The following is a 20,460-nucleotide window of genomic DNA, read 5'->3' on the forward strand; positions in this document are numbered from 1 at the left end:
TTTCTCTTTCTTGCCTAATGGCTCTGGTGAAAACTTTCAGAAATATATTGAATGGCAGTTGTTACAGTTGTCATCCTTGTCTGTTTCTGGAACTTAGTGGAAATGCCTCCAACTAATCCCAGTTAATTATGATCCTGGATGTGTGTTTGTCATACATTGCCTTGATTGTGTTGAGGAATGCTCCTTCTATACTTGATTTGTTTAAGGCTTTCACCATGAAAGGATCTGTGTTTTATCAAATGCTTTATCTGTACCTACTGATATAATCAAGTGATTTTTATTCTTCAATCTTTTAATGTTATGTATCACATTTATTGACTTGTATGTGTTGAAACATCTCTGAATACCTGGAATAAGTCCCAGTTAGTCTGAGTGAATGATGTTTCTGATATGTTGTTGCGTAAGGTTAATTATTATTTTGCTGAGATTTTTGCATCAGTGTTCATTAGGGATATTGGTCTATAGTTCTCTTTGTTGTATCATTTTCTGGTTTTGGAATTAGGGCAAAGCTGGCTTCATAGAAGGAGGGTGCAATGATTATCTCCGTTTTAATAGTTTTGAATAGATTTATAAGAATTATAATTATGTCTGCTTTAAAAGTTTGTTAGAATTCAGCAATGAAGTCTTGCACTTTTCATTTTTGGGATGCCCCTTATTCCTGACTCAATCTCCATGTTGTTTATTGGCCTATTTAGATTTTCTATGTTTTCATGACTGAATTTTGGTAGATAGTATGTGTTCAGGAATCTATCCATTTCTTCTAGATTTTCCAACTTGTTTGTAGTAATTTCTGATAATTCTTTTTATATCTATGTTATCCAATAGCATCTTCTTTTTCATCTCTGATTTATTAATTTAAGTCTTCTTCCATTTTGTTTGGTTAATTGGGTTGATATCAGTTTTGTGTATTTTTACAAAAACAGCTCTTCCTTTCACTGATCACTGTATTGTAGTTTTTTATTCAATTTTATTTGTTTCTTCTCTAATTTTATTCATCTCTTCTCACCTAATTTTAGGATTTTTCCGTTGTTGTTTTCCTAGGTCCGTGAGATGCATTGTCCGATCATTTTTCTATCCCTTTCCAATTTATTGACATAGGCACTAATTGCTGTAAACGTCCCTCTTCGTACACCTATTCTGTTTTCTGTAAATTTTGATATGTGGTGGTATCATCTTTATTCACGTCTATGAATTTCTTAATTTCCCTTTTGATTTCTTCTATGACTCAGTGTTCATTCAGGAGCCTCGTGCTCCGTCTCCACGTGTCTCACGTTTATAGAGTTTCTTAAGTTGTCAATTCACAGCTTCATCCCATCCATCACCTTCAGTTAAGAAGGTGTGATTTCAATTTCTTTTTAATTGGTTGAGATTTGATTTATTGCCTATTATATTATCTCTCCATGCACTGATGAAAAGCATGTGCATTTTGCAGCTGTGATATGAAATATGTTGTATATATAAATTAGGTACATTAGTTCCATTGCATAGATTAGCTCTGTTGTCTCTTTTTTGTTTATTTTTCTGTCTAGATCATCTGTTCATTGATGAAAGTGGGGTGTTGAAGTCTCCCATTATTGTTGTATCCTAGTCCATGTCTCCCTTTAGATCTATTAACTTTTCTTTTAAATATCTAGATACCCAAACATTGGGTACATGTACATTTAGTCTAGTCACAGCATCTTGTTGAATTGATCCTTAATAATTACATAATGTCCTTTCTTGTCTCTTTTAAAAGTTTTTGTGTTAAAGTCTATTAGAATGGCTACACATTCTTGGCTTTTATTTCCATAGTGCATGGGATATCTTCTTCCATGCTTTCACTTTCAGTCTGTGTGTATCTTCATGGGTGAGGTGTGTTTCTTGTAGGCAGCAAATAGATATGTCTTGATTTTTAAAGCATTCATCCAGTTTGTATCTTTTAACTGGAGAATTTAGGCCATTTACATCTAGGATTTTAATGATTAAATAATGATTTCATGTTGCCATTTTCCCACAGATATTCCTATTGTTTGCTTTGGATTTCTTTTGTACTTTTACTTGGAGTTTCTCTGCTTTCATATCCTTTCCTGTTGATGACTGCCTTTCTCTATTTCCGTGTGTAGCACATCCTAGAATATAGTTTGTAAGACTGGACTAGAAGTGACAAATTTGTGTATTTTTGGAAGGTCTTTATTGTACCTTCATTAATACAGTATTCTGGATAGACAGTTTTGTGTATTAAAATTTGGACTATTTCTCTCCATTCTCTCCTAGCTGTTAGGTTTTTGGATGAGAAATAAACTGTTAGTCTAAGTGGAGATCATCTGAAGGTAATCTGACATTTCTCCCCTGCACATTTAATAATGTATTCTTTAGGTTTCACTGTTGATAGCTTGAACACAATGTGTCATGATGAATATATTTTCTGATCATGAGTGTTAGGAGTTCTATGTGCTTCCTGTACATTTTTCAAAATTAGGGAAGTTTTCTGCTATTATTTTACTGAATAGACCTTCTAATACCTTCTCTCTTTCCATATCTTTAGGAACCCCTAACACATGCAAAGTTGGTTGTTTGATATATCCTTTAAATCTCCAACACTACTTTCAGTTTTTATATTTTTTCTATTTGTTGACTGAGAGATTTCCAAGGGTTTGTCTTCTATCTTGGATATTCTTTCTTCTGCCTCACCAAATCTGCTGTTAAGGATTTGGGCTATATTTTCTATTTGACAACTGAATTCTTCATTTCTAAAATTTAGGTTTAATTTATTTACTTTATTTTATTTTGACAGATAGAGTTAGTCAGTGATAGAGAGAGAGAGAGAGAGAGAGAAAGGTCTTCTTTCCATTGGTTCACCTCCCAAAATGGCTGCTCTGGCTGGAGCTATGCTGATCCGAAGCCAGGAGCCAGGTGCCTCTCCTGGTCTCCCATGCAGGTGCAGGGCCCAAGCACTTGAACCATCCTCCACTGCCCTCCCGAGATACAGCAGAAAGCTGGACTGGAAGAGGAGCAGCTGGGACTAGAACCCAACGCCCATATGGGATGCCAGCGCCGCAGGCAGAGGATTAGCCAAGTGAGCCACGGTGCCGGCCCCAGTGTAATTTATTTTATTTAAAAAAAATTTTATTTGAGGCATAAAAATTTCATGTATACAGAAATTAAAGAACATAGTGATACTTCCCAACCTACCTTCCCTCCTGCCCACACTCCCACCCTACTCATCCTCCCTCTCCCATTCCAATTCTTAATTTTTACAAAGATCTATTTTCAGTTATGTTATTCGAATAAGATTAACCCTACAATAAGTAAATACTTCAACAAATGGTATGAAGAAAAATACATTATTCCTCAATAGCTGAGACAAGGACTGTAAATAATCATTGGATATCAAAATGTCAATTTCATTCCATACATTAACTTTTAGATATTCTATTAGTTATCATACACCATGGAGAACGTATGGTGTTTATCTTTTTGGGACTGGCTTATTTCACTAAGTATAACCGTTCCCACTTGCATTCATTTTGTTGCAAATGTGGGGAGCAACTGGGAGCAACTCGGACTAGACTAAGTTACTGGAATTAAGACTTATTCTATGCATCTGCTCTCCCACAATATGGCGCTGAGAAGGGAGTAACAACTTCTACGCAGCTGCCTCTCGCCAATTTGATTGACTGAACTGCAGGAGCTGATCTTGCTCCTGATTGGAGGAGAGCAGCGTACTCGGCGTGTGGGTAGCAGAGTTGGGATTGGTGGAAGAGGACTATAAAGGAGGAGAGAGACAACATGCACGAGGGAACATCTGTCTGAAGGAACACCTGTGCAGCCCCCGAGAGAGCCGGCCGGCGGTGTGCCGCTCCCCCGCTGAAGTGGGGAAAGTGGCTAGGGGGAACTGCCCTTCCACGGAGGTGGAAGGGACGGTAGCCAACCTGGGAAGAACCAGCAGCAAACCCGGGGAGGGTCGAGCAGGCAAAAGAACAGCGCAGGGTCCTGTGTCGTTCCTCCACGAAGACGGGGAGCGACAGCAAAGGTCAAGATTTCCTTTTTTAAAAACTGTTGAGTAGTATTTCATAGTGTATATATACTGGAATTTGTTTATTCAGGCTTCAGCTGGTGGACATCTGGGTTGTTCCATATCTTAGCTATTATAAAATGAGCTACAAATAATATGGGGGTACAGATCAGAAAATTTGGTGATTTCATGTTTTTTGGGCAAATTCCCAGGCATGGGATAGCTGGGTTATACAGTAGGTCTATATTCAAATTTCTGAGGTATCTCCATACTGTCTTCCAAAATTGCTACTTGACTTTACATTCCCACCAACAATGAATTACTGTAAATTTTTCCTCCCACATCCTCACTAGCATTGTTGTTTTCTGTATGAGAGTCATTCTAACAGGGGTGAAGTGAAACTTCTTTGTGGTTTAGATTTGTATTTCCTTGATGGCTAGTGATCCTGAACATTTTTTAAAATTTTATTTATTTGAAAGACAGAGTTACTGAGAGGCAGAGAGAGAGAGAGGCAGAGAGAGAGAGAGAGAATCTTCCATAGTTTTACCCACTATGCCACAGTGCCCCCCCAAGCATTTTTTTTGACAGGCAGATTTAGACAGTGAGAGAGAGAGACAGAGACAGAGGTCTTCCTTTCCGTTAGATCACCCCCCAGATGGCCGCTACAACTGGCGAGCTGCGCTGATCCAATGGCAGGAGCCAGGTGCTTCCTCTTGGTCTCCCATGCGGGTGCAGGGCCCAAGCACTTGGGCCATCCTCCACTGCCTTCCCGGGCCATAGCAGAGAGCTGGACTGGAAGAGGAGCAACCAGCAGAAGCATTTTTTTAAAGTGTCTATTAGATATTTGAATTTCCTTTTTTGAAAAATTCTTGTTTAAGTCCTTTGCCTATTTTTTTTACTGGATTGTTTGTTTTGTTGTTGTTGAGTTTATTGAACTCTTTACAGATTCTGGATATTAATCCTTTATCAGTTGCCTACTAGGAAGGCTATACCTGCTTGTTTCTGCTTTCCTTTAGCATGAAATATCTTTTTCTCTTTCATTTCAGTCTTTATTTGTGAGGCAGCAAATAGATGGGTCTTTTTTTTTTTCATCCGTTCTGCTTACCTGTATCTTTTAGTCAAAGTGTTTAGTCCAGTTTTGTTCAAGGTTACTATTGATAAGTAACAACTTGGTCCTGCCATTTTCCTGTAAATATTCCTAGTGTTTGATTTGATTTTCCTTGTACTTTCATGGGGAGATTTTCTGCCAGAACATTTTTTTTTCATAATGGTGACTATCTTTTTTTCTATGTAACACATCCTTCAGCATCTTCTGTAAGTGACAAAATCTTTCAATTTCTGTTATGGAATGTCTTTATTTCATCTTCATTCATAAATAAGAGTTTTGCATGGTACAGTATTCTGGGTTGACATTTTTTTTCTTAAGACTTGGACCATGTCTTTCCATTCATGCCCAGTTTCAGCTTATCCTGAGTTCAATACCCTTCTGCACTGCCGTATGAACTGCATAAAGGATCTGTAGCATTCTCCATGTGAGCATGGATCCTATTGCAATCACGGCCCCAGGCAATCAGGTAGCTGTGAGCATGTGGAGCCGCTTACATTGATTGCCAGAGATCCAGCTATACCCTGTGCCCTCTCACGCAGAGGTCCCACAGTCTCAGCACACAAGGATCCCACATTTATGGGGTTCAGAGAATCTGTTGCAACCTGTGCCAACCACAGAGAGGCAGTGTCAGATGCCTGTGGGAACCCCCCTAGGCTACTTGAGCTCTGGAACTTGTGATATATTGAGAAGCTAGGGGCATCTTACAATCTCAAGTGGGTGCCCAGCCCCTGTCAATTCTCCAAGTCAGTGGACTTTTCCCTCAGCTAGAATCTCTGGATCCCATGTATACACAGTAGCCACTGGCTAAACGTTGCCAGGTGTGTGCACTGAGCTGCTGCTCCAGGTGCTGCTGATAAGACGGTGTCTTTTCCTAGCTGGTTGCTGGATGCATGCAGAAGAGCTTCCACAGCTGCGGCTTATACCCAACATGCCTCCCGCACTCTCTCATCCAGTTGCCAGGCACCACTGTGGGGGGGATGGGGTGAGAGAAACATGCCCCCTTTGTTCCCGCTAGATCAGTGGGTACCCATCCCCCTTAGGGCTCCAGGCCAGATTCACGGCACACCCTCCCTCTAGCTACATCGCTGGTGGCAGGGGCTGCTGCTGCAGTTTGATCCACCCATGAGCTCAAGGAATTCTGAGCCTCTAGAGCCAGACACAGTGATTGTACAAAGATCCAGCTATACACCATGCCCTATCATGCAGTCACAGAATCCTCAATGTCATAACACACAAGGCTCCCCCACTCACAGGGAGTAGAGGACCCACTCAGCCCCACGGTCCTGAGAGCTGTGGTGTCCTCCATGCCAGCTGCCTGTCTGCACTCCATTTTGGCAGTTTGAGTCTGGGTGACTATGATAGAGTGGGGGATGGGAGCACACCACTGTCCTATGTTGGTGCCCAACCCCTTACCAAGTCCCCAGGCCTGACTCAAAGACACTGGTGACTGTGAATTTATCCCTCTGAAGAAGTCCCCAGTTGTGCATGTGTGTGAGCTGCCACAGCCTCTACTCTTGTTCTTAAGATGTTGCTTCCTCCCTGCTCATCACCAGGTACCCTTGTGGAGGGATGGGGAGAAAGAAACTTGCTCCCACCCTGCCTCCCACTAGTGTTCCAGGCCAGACTCCAAGTCAGTGTGGTCCACAGGGTTCTCCCTCAAGCAGTACCACCAGTGACACAGTTTGCTCCAGTCTCCTCTCACCTCACTCCAAGATGATGGCATCTCCTCCGGCCCATCTGTGGGGGCTGAGGGTGGTGTCCCCACTGGCTGCTCATGTGTGTGCTGTCCACAGCACATCTCTGCTTTCTGTAGAGTTCCCACTACAAACTTCTCTCCAACTCTCCCCTGGAAATGCACTTCCTGCACTTTTTTCCTGCTACCTTCCCCTGGTGAAACAGCGTATCTTTTCCTGATTCAGCCATCTTGGATTCCCTTATTCTTTTTGAGGTAGTTTGTTGTCAGTGTATCAAAAGTCTACTGAACTTTTTCATTTTTTCTCACGTAACTTTATCAAATCTTTTTACTAGTTGTGATATTTATTACTTGACAGTTTTACAATTACCACATATAAAATCTTGTCACTTGAAAACAGGGATGCTTTGACTTCACCTTTCCTAGGTAGATGCTGTTTATGTCTGCCTCTTTTTGTTCTACATGTGACTTCCAATACTATGTTGACTAATCGTAGTGAAAGTAAGCTTCAATTTTTTTATTCCTAACCTCAAAGGAAACACTATTAGTTTTCCTCGTTTCATAAGATTTTGGTTGTAGGTTTGTGATAATATTCTTTACTGTGTTGAAGAACGTTTCTAATTCTTTCAGAGTGTGTTTTTAAATATTAAAGTTGAGGAACTTTATAATTTTCTGTATATATTTAGATAATATGGTTTATATGCTTCATTCTAATGATGCTGTATTCTGTGTTTATTGCCTGTATGTTGATCTTTGCAATACTAGGATAGATCCATTGGATAATGTGGTATAGCCATATAGTGTGCTATTTTATTAATTTTCTGATTGTCTTATTTAAAAATATTTACTTATAAGGGAGTTGGGGGGAGAGGGAGTGAGAGAGAGATAGAGAAACTCCCATAAACTTGTGAATTATTCAATTGCCTGAAATGACTGACTGAGCCAGGCTGAAGCCTGAAGCTGCCAAGTCTCCTACATAGCGGTCATCAAATGCTGCCGCCAGGGTCTGAAAGTAGCAGGAGGCTGGAAATGGAAGTGGGGCTGGAACTTGAACACAGGCACTCTGATACAGTATGCTAATATCTTGAATAACAACTAAGTGCCAGGCCAAGAGCCCACACTATGAGTGGCTACAATTTTATTGAACATTTTTGCATCTATGTTCATCAGGAACATTGGTCTACATTTTTCTTGTTGTATTTTTGGTGTTAACAGCAGAGTATTCATTTTGTGCATTTGCCAGATTACCTGTACTGATTTTATAGGATGGCTTTTGTAATGAGACAATTTCTCTTACTGATGTCTTAGAGTGTCAACTGGATAGATTCTGTTGGGTTTAGTTCTATGTGGGCTCTTTAGAGCAGTGTCTATGTAGCTTTTTTGTTTTATTTAGGAATACAAGTTTCATGTATTTCATACACACAGATTTAGGAACACAGTGACTCTTGCCCCCGTTCCTACTCCCCACCATGCCCCAACACTTCATTCTCCTTCCTCTCACATTCCTACTCTTAATTTTTACAAATATCTATTTTCAGTTTACTTAACGATCATGTATTTAACTCTACACAAAGTAAAAGATTTCAAAACTAGTATGAAGAGAAAAAAGAGAAGAGAGGAGAGGAGAGGAGAGGAGAGGAGAGGAGAGGAGAGGAAAAAAAAATACAAACAGAAAACCCCACTGTTCCTCAACAGAAGAGACAAGGGCTTTAAACAACCAACGAATCTCACAATGCCTATTTCGCTCCAACACATTACATTACAGGTATTCTATTAGTTACCTTAGATTGGGGAAAACATTATATCTATCTTTTGGGGAATGGCTTATTTCACTAAGTATATTGGTTTCCATTTCCATTTGTGGCCATTCTGTTGCAAAAGACAGTATTTCACGTTTTTTTTACAGTTGAGTACTACACCATAGTGTATATATACCATAATTTCTTTTAAAAAAACATTTATTTACTTGAAAGACAGAGTTACAGAGAGGCATCTGCTGTTTCACTCCCCAAATGATTGCAATGGCCAGAGCTGAGCTGATTTGAAACCAGGAGCCAGGAGCTTCCTCTGGGTCTTTCATGCAGGGGCAGGGACCCAAGCATTTGGGCCATCCTTCATGGATTTACCAGGCTACGTTTGAGAACTTGATTGGAAATGGAGCAGATGGGACTCAAATTGACACCCATATGGGATGCCTGCACAACAGGTGGAGGCTTAGCCCATTATGCTACAGCATTAGCCCCTACACCTTAATTTCTTTATCCAGTCAGTTGATGGACATCTGGACTGATTCCATATCTTAGCTATTGTGAATTGTGTTGCCATGAACATGGGGCACAGATAACTCTCTCATATACTGATTTTTTTTTTGGTTTGGGTAAATCTGAAAGAAGTAGGATGGCTGGATCATATAGTAGGTCTATATTCAGAGTTATCTCCATAATGCCTTCCACAGTGGCTGTACCACTTTACATTCCCACCAATAGTGGATTAGGGTACATTTTCCCCACGTCCTTGTCAGAATTTGTTGTTTGTTGATTTCTGTATGTGATCTTTCTAACTGGAGTGAGATGATATTTTGTTGTAGTTTTGATTTGCATTTCCCTGATAGCTAGTGATCCTGAGCATTTTCTAAAGTGTCTGTTGGCCATTTGAGTTTCCTCTCTTGAAAAATGTCTGTTCAAGTACTTTGCCTGTTTCTTTCTTTTTTGGTTTCTTTTTTTAAACTTTTATTTAATGAATATAGATTTCCAAAGTACAGCTTATGGACTACATTGGCTTACCCCCACCCCCCGATGACTTCCCTCCCACCCGCAACCCTCCCCTTTCCCGCTCTCTCTCCTCTTCCATTCATATCACGATTCATTTTCAATTTTCTATATATACAGAAGATCAGTTTAGTATACATTAAGTAAAGATTTCAACAGTTTGCACCCACATAGAAAAGTTAAAAATACTGTTTGAGTACTCGTTATAGCATTAAATCTCAATGTACAGCACATTAGGGACAGAGATCCTACATGAGGAGTAAGTGCACAGTGACTCCTGTTGTTGACTTTACAAATTGACACTCCTGTTTATGGCATCAGTAATCTCCCTATACTCCAGTCATGAGTTTCCAAGGCTATGGAAGCCTTTTGAGTTCTCCGACTCTTATCTTGTTTATGTCGCTCCCCCTCTTCATGGAGGAACGACACTAAACCCTGCCTAGGCTTCATATCCGAGTCACGGCACCATTATGTCGCTCCCCTTCTTCATGGAGGAGCAACACAGGACCCTGCGCTGTTCTTTCGTCTGCTCGGCCCTCCCCGGGTTTGCTGCTGGTTCTTCCTGGGTTGGCTACTATCCCTTCCACCTCCGTGGAAGGGCAGTTCCCCCTGCCACATTCCCCACTTCCGCAGGGGAGCGGCACACCGCCGGCCGGCTCTCTTGGGGGCTGCACGGGTGTTCCTTCAGCTAGATGTTCCCCTTAGATGTTCCTGGTGCATGCCGTCTCTCTCCTCCTTTATAGTCCTCCTCCGCCAATCCCAACTCAGCTGCCCACACGCCGAGTACGCTGCTCTCCAATCAGGAGCAAGTCCTACAGTTAATTGGTTGAACTGGAGGCAGCTGTGCGGAAGCTGTTTACTTCTCTCCCAGCGCCATATTGTGGGAGAGCAGATGCATAGAATAAGTCCCAATTCCAGTAACTCAGTCCAGTCCGGATTGCTCCCCACAGTTTAGAGAAGGTCATAGTCAAAGTGGAAGTTCTCTCCTCCCTTCAGAAAAAGGTACCTCCTTCTTTGAAGACCTGTTCTTTCCACTGGGATCTCACTCACAGAGATCTTTCATTTAGTTTTTTTTTTTTTTTTCCCCAGAGTGTCTTGGCGTTCCATGCCTGAAATACTCTCATGGGCTTTTCAGCCAGATCCGAATGCCTTTAGGGCTGATTCTGAGGCCAGAGTGCTGTTTAGGACATCCGCCATTCTATGAGTCTGCTGAGTATCTCGCTTCCCATGTTGGATTGCTCTCCCCTTTATTTATTCTATCGGTTAGTATTAGCAGGCACTAGACTTGTTTATGTGATCCCTTTGGCTCTTAGTCCTCTCATTATGATCAATTGTGAACTGAAATTGATCACTTGGACTAGTGAGATGGCATTGGTACATGCCACCTTGATGGGATTGAATTGGAGTCCCCTGGTATGTTTCTAACTCTACCATTTGGGGCAAGTCAGCTTGAGCATGTCCCAAATTGTACATCTCTTCCCTCTCTTATTCCCACTCTTATATTTAACAGGGATCACATTTAAGTTTAATTTTAACACTTAAGAATAACTGTGTATTAATTACAGAATTAAACCAGTAGTATTAAGTAGAACAGACAAAAAAAATACTAAGAGGGATAATGTATTAAGTTGTTCATTTACAGTCAGGGCTATGCTGATCAAGTCACCGTTTCTCATAGTGTCCATTTCACTTCAGGAGGTTTCCTTTTTGGTGTTCAGTCAGTTGTCACTGATCAGGGAGAACATATGATATTTGTCCCTTTGGGACTGGCTTACTTCACTCAGCATGATGTGTTCCAGATTCCTCCATTTTGTTGCAAATGACTGAATTTCATTGTTTCTTACTGTGGTATAGTATTCTAAAGAGTACATATCCCATAATTTCTTTATCCAGTCTTCTGTTGATGGGCATTTAGGATGGTTCCAAGTCTTGGCTATTGTGAATTGTGCTGCAATAAACATTAGGGTGCAGACCGCTTTTTTGTTTGCCAGGTTAAATTCCTTTGGGTAAATTCCAAGGAGTGGGATGGCTGGGTTGAACGGTAGGGTTATCTTCAGGTTTCTGAGGAATCTCCAGACTGACTTCCATAGTGGCTTGACCAGTTTGCATTCCCACCAACAGTGTGTTAGTGTCCCTTTTTTCCCACAACCTCACCAGCATCTGTTGTTGGTAGATTTCTGTATGTGAGCCATTCTAACTGGAGTGAGGTGAAACCTCATTATGGTTTTGATTTGCATTTCCCTGATTGCTAGTGATCTTGAACATTTTTTCATGTGCCTGTTGGCCATTTGGATTTCCTCTTTGGAAAAATGTCTATTGAGGTCCTTGTCCCATCTCCTAAGTGGGTTGTTTATTTTGATGTTGTGGAGTTTCTTGATCTCTTTGTAGATTCTGGTTATTAACCCTTTATCTGTTGCATAGTTTGCAAATATTTTTTCCCATTCTGTCGGTTGTCTCTTCACTCTCCTGACTGTTTCTTTTGCAGTACAGAAACTTCTCAATTTGATGCAATCCCAATAGTTGATTTTGGCTTTGACTGCCTGTGCCTCCCGGGTCTTTTCCAGAAACTCTTTGCCTATGCCAATATCTTGCAGGGTTTCTCCAATGTTCTCTAATAACTTGATGGTATCAGGTCGTAGATTTAGGTCTTTAATCCATGTTGAGTGGATTTTTGTGTAAGGTGTAAGGTAGGGGTCTTGCTTCATGCTTCTGCACATGGAAATCCAGTTTTCCCAGCACCATTTATTGAATAGACTGTCCTTGCTCCAGGAATTGGTTTTAGATCCTTGATCAAATATAAGTTGGCTGTAGATGTTTGGGTTGATTTCTGGTGTTTCAATTCTGTTCCATTGGTCTATCTATCTGTTTCTGTACCAGTACCATGCTGTTTTGATAACAACTTCCCTGTAGTATGTCCTGAAATCTGGTATTGTGATGCCTCCAGCTTTGTTTTTGTTGTACAAGATTGCTTTAGCTATTCGAGGTCTCTTGTGCCTCCATATGAATTTCAGCATCATTTTTTCCAGATCTGAGAAGAAGGTCTTTGGTATCTTGATTGCTTTTTGTCTGTTGCTCGCCTTTGCACGGTTGGCGGAGTGAGAAACTTGTCTGTACCAGTACCCCCCAACCCTTTTTTTTTTTCCTTCTCTCCTGTAGTCAGTCTGGTGAACTTTCCCGCCTCAAAGCCCACTTCCCTCTAAATTCTGACCGCCGTTTCCCCGCCAATGTCTCCGGTTACTGAGCTCACCTCCCCTTCCAGGGCCGATGTGTGGACTCAGAGCCCTGGGCGTCCCTGCTCTCCCTGCTGGTGTCACTTTGCCTGTTTCTTAAATGGATTGTTTTGTTGCTATTGAATTTCTTGAACTCTTTATAAATTCTGGATGTTAACCTTTTATCAGTTGCATAGTTTGCAAAAACTTTCTCTCATTCTGTTGGTTGCCTCTTCACTTTTTATTTCTTTTAGAGTGCGCAAGCTCCTCAGCTTGATGTAATTCATTTGCCAATTTTGGCTTTGATTGCTTGTGCTTCTTGGGGTCTTTCCAAGAAGTTGTTGCATACGCCAATGCCTTGCAGAGTTTCCCCAATGTTCTCTAGTAATTTGATGGCATAGGATTGTAGATTTAGGTCTTTGATCCATTTTGAGTGGATTTTTTGTGTAAGGTAGAGGTCTAGTTTCATACTTCTGCATGTGGAGATCCAGTTTCCCCTGCACCATTTGTTAAAGAGACTGTCCTTGATACAGGGGTTGATTTTAGCTCCTTTGTCAAAGATAAGTTATTTGTAGACGCATGGTTTGATTTCTGGAGTTTCTATTCTGTACTATCAGTCTAGAATTTTTTTTGCCAGTACTAGACACTTGATTATAACCGATCTGTAGTATGTCTTGAAATCAGTTATATTGATGCCTCCTGCTTTATTTTTGTTGTTTAAGATTGCTTTAACAATTCAATAAATTGTTATGAATTTTAGCATCATTTTTTTCCAGATCTGAGGAGACTGTCATTGGTATTTTGATTGTGATCACAGTGAATCTGTAACTTGCTTTTGGTAGTGTGGGCATTTTGATGATGCTGATTTTTCTAATCCATGAACATAGAAGTTTTTTTCCATTTTTAAATGTTTTCTTCTGTTTCATTCTTTAGTGTTTTATAATTTTCATTGTAAAGATTTTTGACATCCTTGATTAAATTTATTCCAAGATATTTAATTCTTTTTGGACTTATTGTGAATGGGACTGATCTGACATTATGTCTGTTTACAGAGGCTATTGATTTTTGTGTAGATTTTATATCCTGCCACTTCTGCAAACTCTTTTATGAGTTCCAATAGTCTCTCAGTGTAGTCTTTTGGATCCCCTATGTATAGGATCATGTCATCTGCAAATAGAAATAGTTTGATTTCCTCCTTTCCAATTTGTATGCCTATTGTCAGACAAAATAGACTTTACCATAAAACCTGTTAAAAGAGATGAAGAAGGGCAGTATGTAATGATGAAGGGACCAATTCAACTGGAAGATGTGACTATAATAAATGTATATGCACCCAGTTACAGGGTATGTGGCTCTTTAAAAGAATGTTAGCAGCTTTAAAGGGAGACATAGACTCCGATACAATAGTAGTGGGGGAGTTCAATACCCCACTTCCATCAAGGACAGATCAACCAGACAGAAAATCAAGGAAGAAGCAATAGATATGACTGTATAGCTCTTAACATCCATACTCGAATTTGGTGATGTCTGTTAATGGATTGGTGGTCAGAGCTGCAGAAGTTGTGTAATTGTCCCATGAACTGGGGTGTAGTTCATTATGAATGACAGTTTTATTGTCACCTCTAGGCACAGTGCACCAGATTGTGGGTGACAAGTGCCTACTAGTTTCTGCAGACTCGTAGGGGCAAGGCTTTTCTTATTGGCCCATATGATGATCCTCATTGATAGAGGGCTGAATGGGTGACCTTTTATGGCCTCCAGTGATAACCTCCTCCAGGCAGGATGCCCAGGAACCTCTCAGTGCCACATGTGTGGGGACAGTGCCGCTTGTATGCTTCTTAGGGCATCAACAGGAGACATTCTTAAGAACTGATTGTATAGCTATTTACTGGGCCACAGGAGAATGGCCAGGACTCTTTGGGTGCTCCTCTAGATCCTTGATGGATCAGTAGGGCTTCCTGACTAATACCCAGGGTCTTTGTTGAGCCGCTCAGGGCAGGCTTCAGGTTGCTTCAGTTATTTTACAATACAATTTATTTACATTTCTGATAAATTCTTAATGATTATTGCAAGTGTTGCCTCTTCACCATGTCTACGTTATTACCAGAATCTCCTGGTCATGGAATATATGAAGCACAAGAGCATTATCACATAGCAGTTGTCCTATTACTTCCCAAAGAGAAGTTGGAGACCATTATGTGCATTATGTGGTACAATAAAATGTGACAAGGATCTTGGGAAGAAGTCTTGCAATTTCTGTTTAAATTGGCTTCTTTTCCCTGCCGTCTCTCTCTCATAGCCAGTGAAGATGAGTGTTCCAGTCAGCATGGAAAATCTTCCTATAAACAATGGAAGTGGACAGTCCTTTGGACTCATTCTTTATGAGACTCCCATCTGCTCTGGAGGCTGTCTCCATGCTCATGCTGAAGATATGGCCCAGGTCAGTGTCTGAAGCTGTCCTTACGATACAGCAAAGGTGCGGCCTACCTCTGCCATTGGGGAGGGTGTTTCGTCATTGGTCCGCATTACCACCTTGACGGCATTGACTGCATCTCTGATGTGGGGGGAACTGGAAATGCAAAGTCAAAACAGACTTCCTCCCTTCTTTAATGCAGCTGAAATTCTACCGCACTCTGACACTTAGTTTCCAAACACCTGTGAGCACCAGAACTAGTCCTTTCTTCTTGAGGACCTCCTTCTGCCTATGCCACATCTGGTCTTGCTTCATGGATGTGAGCCTGTTGGTCTGAAACTGGCTGTCTTTTTGTGCAGGTGTTTCTAAATGACTCAGTGTTAGGAATCTTAAATGAGAACATTCGGAATGTGCACATTCCTGCATTCAAGGTATGTAATTCTAGGGTCCATGTGATGCCCTAGGCCCCGTTAAATGCAGGTATAACCTGGCACCCTTCCATAGACTGACTGCTTTCTCTCCCACTACTTTGTTACTCCCTTGTGTCCTCAACATGAATTGTGATGGGACGTAAGCATCATGAATGTTCCGGGCCCTGGTCCATGAGGACCCACAATGTACAAGCTACAGCATGAATGAAATGTCCTCATTAAGAGTCAGTCCTCAGTACTTGTTTGGGTCTTTGATTAAAGAAAGAATGTGTTTCTCAGCCCCTCCAAAGAGGGTCAGCATGGGAGAGGGGCGTAGTTTATGGAAGAAGGAAACAAAGGAGCCTTTAAGAGACAGGGATACTGCGGACCTGTAGGGCCTCTTTTCCCCCTGTGTATATCTTTCCTCTGAAACTCACATGAAAGAATAGTTTTTAGGATAAGAACCCAGCCTGGTTACACAGCTTGCAGCGCATTTGTCTGTTCCCAGCAGGGCTGCCAACCTCTGAGGATCCTCGTGGAGAACCAAGGACGATTGGTTTTTAGACAAAAAATGCTTTATGAGCGCAAAGGTGGGCTCCAGGCCTGAGAAGCAGGCAGCAACTTCTCTTCATTTACTTATAAACTAAAACTTGGGTTATGCTGGGCATGGGAAGATAGCCATGAGGCTCTCAGCAGTGGGATACTGGGATCCTAAGACCAAAGATGCGAACACCTCCCTTTGCCTTGTGCTACTTTCTCCAGTTCACCAGGGCATACAAGTAGAGCAGTTACGTTGGGTGCTGCCTTGTCCTTGATCGGGGCACAGTCTCCTGTCCACAATTTTAGGGAGTTTCAATACCAAGTTGGCAACTAACTGAGGGTGCAGAAATTGAAATAAAATAACCTTCAGTCACAGCATGTCAGACAAGTGTTTGCCATACTGGTTGTATCCTGATAATGAGGCATATACCTGCCTTGTTTCTTCGTCCTAGACACTGGCGACTGTCCAATCTTTCCTATTTGTATCCCCTATGCTGTCCCCCTCTGCAGGGTTAACTGACTCCGTTAGCCTCAATAAGGTGACCCTGAAGGGCTATACCATCTACTCCCTGGACATGAAAATGGACTTCTTTGACAGGTATGTTCCTGCCTATCCCTAGTGGACACTTCCAGTGATCGGGTAACTCTGGGTTTTCACCCTGCTCTCTTTGCAGAGAAAGAGCCCACGACTCAGAGAACTGAACAAACTGGGTGTATGTTTTCAACTGCTTTGACCACAGAGCACGTCTCCTAATTCCAAGTCTAATGCATCCACCTCATCCATCTCCCTGAGACAGGACCCTAGTTCCTCTGAGGCAGTCTAACCTCAGATTGCAGACTAGAGCTGGGGTAAGTTTTCTTCCCCCTCATGTGTTGCTGTTCTTGCAGGCTGCGCTCTGCCACCTGGAGGCCCATCACAGGGAGTTATGAGGGCCCTGCCTTCTACAGGGGAACCTTGAGAGCTGGCCCTTCTCCCAAAGACACCTTCCTGAGCCTACCGGTGAGTAGGCCCCTCCATCTGCCCTCGCCTTCAATCATCTTTTTATTCAATTAGTCTCAAAGAAAACCTAGTGTTCCTGGTTGGAATATATATCCCTTTCCTGCTTCCCTCCACTTCCTCACTGCCAACCAAACCACCCACCCTCAACTTTGTTGAAACACAAGTGCAGTTTCTTACACTAATAGCACCATCTATAAATTGTGCTCTGCTTCTTGAGTTTTTATAGCAGAGACAGGCTAGGTTAAGCAGGTATATTGTTTTATTATGAATACACAGCAGTAACATGAATGCCCCAAGTGCTAACAGATCCCAAAAAGATCACCAAGTTGGCATTTCATAATTTTTATTTTAGATTTTATTTATTTATTTATTTATTTGAAAGTCAGAGTTACACAGAGAGAGGAGAAGCAGAGAGAGAGAGAGAGAGGTCTTCCATCCGATGGTTCACTCCTTAATTGGCCGCAACAGCCAGAGCTGCACCGATCCAAACCCAGGAGTCAGGAGCTTCCTCCGGGTCTCCCACGTGGGTGCAGGGGCCCAAGGACGTGGGCCAGCTTCACTGCTTTCCCAGGCCACAGCAGAGAGCTGGATCAGAAGCGGAGGAGCCAGGTCTCGTACTGGCGCCCATATGGGATGCTGGTGCTTCAGGCCAGGGCGTTAACCTGCTATGGTACAGCACTGGCCCCGGCATTTCATAGTTATCATTGTGACACAAGATATGATTTTAGGACTCTTTGCCATTACTCTCCACTAATGTAACTACCATTTTTGCTTCTTGTTTAGTGTTTTATATTTTGAATTATGGAAATTGAATCATAAGACAGTCATTCTTTTTATTAAACTTTTTTTTATTCTTCATTGTGAAATTCAACCATTTGTTGCAGGGAATTTTTCATTTTTAATGTTCTTTAACAAAGAGACCACAGTTGTTAAAGTGTTAATACTACTTTTGATGGAAATTTGGATGTTTTTCAGTGTTTGGCTAGTTTAAGTATTTAGACTCTTGTATTTATGTTTTGCAGTGAGATATGTTTCTCAAGTTTTGCTAGCTAGGCTTAGGCCTAATAAAGATTTGAGAATGGGACTTTGTTTTAGAAGAGTATTATTTCATCTGCATTTCTTTGATTTCATAAGTAAATCTATCTAGAGCTAACATTTCATTAATGGGGTTGTTTGTAGATGTGGATATAATTTAAAGATCAATATACTAACATGATTTTATGTCCATTTCTAGTAATTTAGATAAATGTTTTTCTATGAGTTTATCCCATTCATCTAAATATTCAAATATATTGATTAAAATTTTTCATTTTTGATGTGTAAATTGATAGTACCTTTCTCTTTTTCTTTTCTGTGTAATGTATTGACACTTTCCTTCAATTCTGATAAGTTCTTTTTGATTAAAAAATCAACTTTATTAATCTTCTAAGGAGATTTTGTTTGTTGTCTCTCTTATTGCATATTTAGTTTCTAAATCATAACATTATTTTTTATTTTGCCCATTTTACTCTTAATTTAGTAGTAATTGTTTTATTTTAAAAAACTTCTTTAGATAAATTCTCAGTTCACTAGTTTTTATTCATTTTATAAGCATAAATTTATCCTGTTATCATGGATGTGCGGATTATGTGGTGTCCAACAATTTAATTTTTAACTTGAGGTGAAATTCTCATACCATAAAATTAACCTTTTAGAATGAACAATTTGGTATCACTTAGTACCTTCAGAGTGTCATCTAGCCACTACCTGCTACTCAAAAACATTTTATCACAACACTAAACTCTGTATCATGAACCAATCACTCTTCCACTTTCTTCCCCACCCAACCTTAGCAATACCAATCTTTTTTTAACTTTGATAATATTTGACATCCTTGGTTAACTTTATTTCAAGATATTTAAATATTTTGTAGCTATTGTGAATGGGATTGATCTTAGAAGGTCTTTCTCAGCTATGGCATTGTCTGTATACAAAGGTATTCATTTCTGTGTCTTGATTTTATATCCTGATATTTTAACAAACGCTTTTATTAGTTTAAGTAATCTCTTCATGGAGTATTTTCGTTCCCTGTATATAGAATCATTTCATCAGAAAATAAGGATAGTTTGACTTCTTCTTTCCCTATTTGTATCCCTTTGATTTCTTTTTCTTGTCTGATGGCTCTGGCTAAAATTCCCAGGACTATATTAAATAGCAATGGTGAGAGTGGGCATCCTTGTCCAGTTTTAGATCTTAATGGAATGTCTCAAATTTTTCCCTGTTCAGTAGGATGCTGGCTGTGGGTTTGTTATAAGTTGCTTTGATTATGTTGACAAGTTTGCTTTAAGATTTTCATCATAAAAAGGTGTTGCATTTTGTCAAATGCTTTATCTGCCTGTATTGAGATAATCATATGTTTTTTTGTCTTCACTTTGTTAATGTGGTGTATCACATTTATTGATTTTCAGATGTCGAACCATCCCTGCATACCAGGGATAAATTCCACTTGGTGAAGGTGGATCTTTACGATGTGTTATTGGATTTGAATGGCTAGTACTTTGTTGAGGACTTTTGCATTGATGTTCAGCAGGGAAATTGGCCTGTAGTTCTCTTTCTCTGTATCTTTTTCTGGCTTAGGAATTAATATGATGCAGGCTTTGTAGAAGGAGTTTGGATGGATTCCCTCCCTTTCAATTCTTGTTTTTGCTGTATCCTATGTTTTTATATGAGGTATTGTAGCTTCATTTTTTTCCAGAAATTTTTTGATTTCTCTCTTGGTTTCTTTTATGACTCACTGTTCATTTAGGAGCATATTGTTCAGTCTCTATGTATTTGCATATGTTCTTGAGCATTTTTAATTTAAATATATGAATGAGAACGTATATTACATATTTTTATTATTTACGTGGAAGAGAGACAGTGGAAGAGACAAACTTTAGTCCACCAATTCACATCTCAAATGCTCGCAAGGGACAGGCCATGTCCAGGTCACAGCTGAGAGACTAGATCACAATCAATGTCTTCCATGAGGTGACTGGGGTCCACCTATTTGAGCCATCACTGCTACCTACCAAAATCTGCATTAGCAGAAAGCTATAATCAGGAGCCAGAGTAGAAACTCCAGTGCAGATCTTGGAGATGGAATCTTAACTGGTGTCTCACATACTAGGCCAAACACCTGTCCAAGCTATTTGTGTTTCTGAGTGTATGTGAATGCCTGCCTTATTTCAGTTAACATAACATCCTCCAGTTCCATCTATATTGTCTCACATGACAAGAGTTCTGTCTTTTTGTGGCTGAATAATATTCCATTATCTCTATATATTCTATTTTCTTTATCCAGTCA

General features: G+C 40.6%; 1 protein-coding gene across 1 annotated transcript in view; it reads left to right on the forward strand.

The window, feature by feature from the left end:
* LOC103345097 (beta-galactosidase-1-like protein 3) overlaps positions 1-20,460 on the forward strand; it is a 66,103-nt gene that overhangs the window by 40,111 nt on the left and 5,532 nt on the right. Inside the window, exons 14-18 of the mRNA XM_008248354.4 lie at positions 15,072-15,212; positions 15,545-15,616; positions 16,107-16,185; positions 16,646-16,733; positions 17,024-17,135. Of these exons, the coding sequence (XP_008246576.3) occupies positions 15,072-15,212; positions 15,545-15,616; positions 16,107-16,185; positions 16,646-16,733; positions 17,024-17,135 (492 nt within the window). The remainder of the gene's footprint in view (positions 1-15,071; positions 15,213-15,544; positions 15,617-16,106; positions 16,186-16,645; positions 16,734-17,023; positions 17,136-20,460) is intronic.

The sequence above is a fragment of the Oryctolagus cuniculus genome, chromosome 1, assembly GCF_051225735.1.
Source record: "Oryctolagus cuniculus isolate XC-2025 breed Fujian yellow rabbit chromosome 1, ASM5122573v1, whole genome shotgun sequence".
Lineage (NCBI taxonomy): Eukaryota > Metazoa > Chordata > Mammalia > Lagomorpha > Leporidae > Oryctolagus > Oryctolagus cuniculus.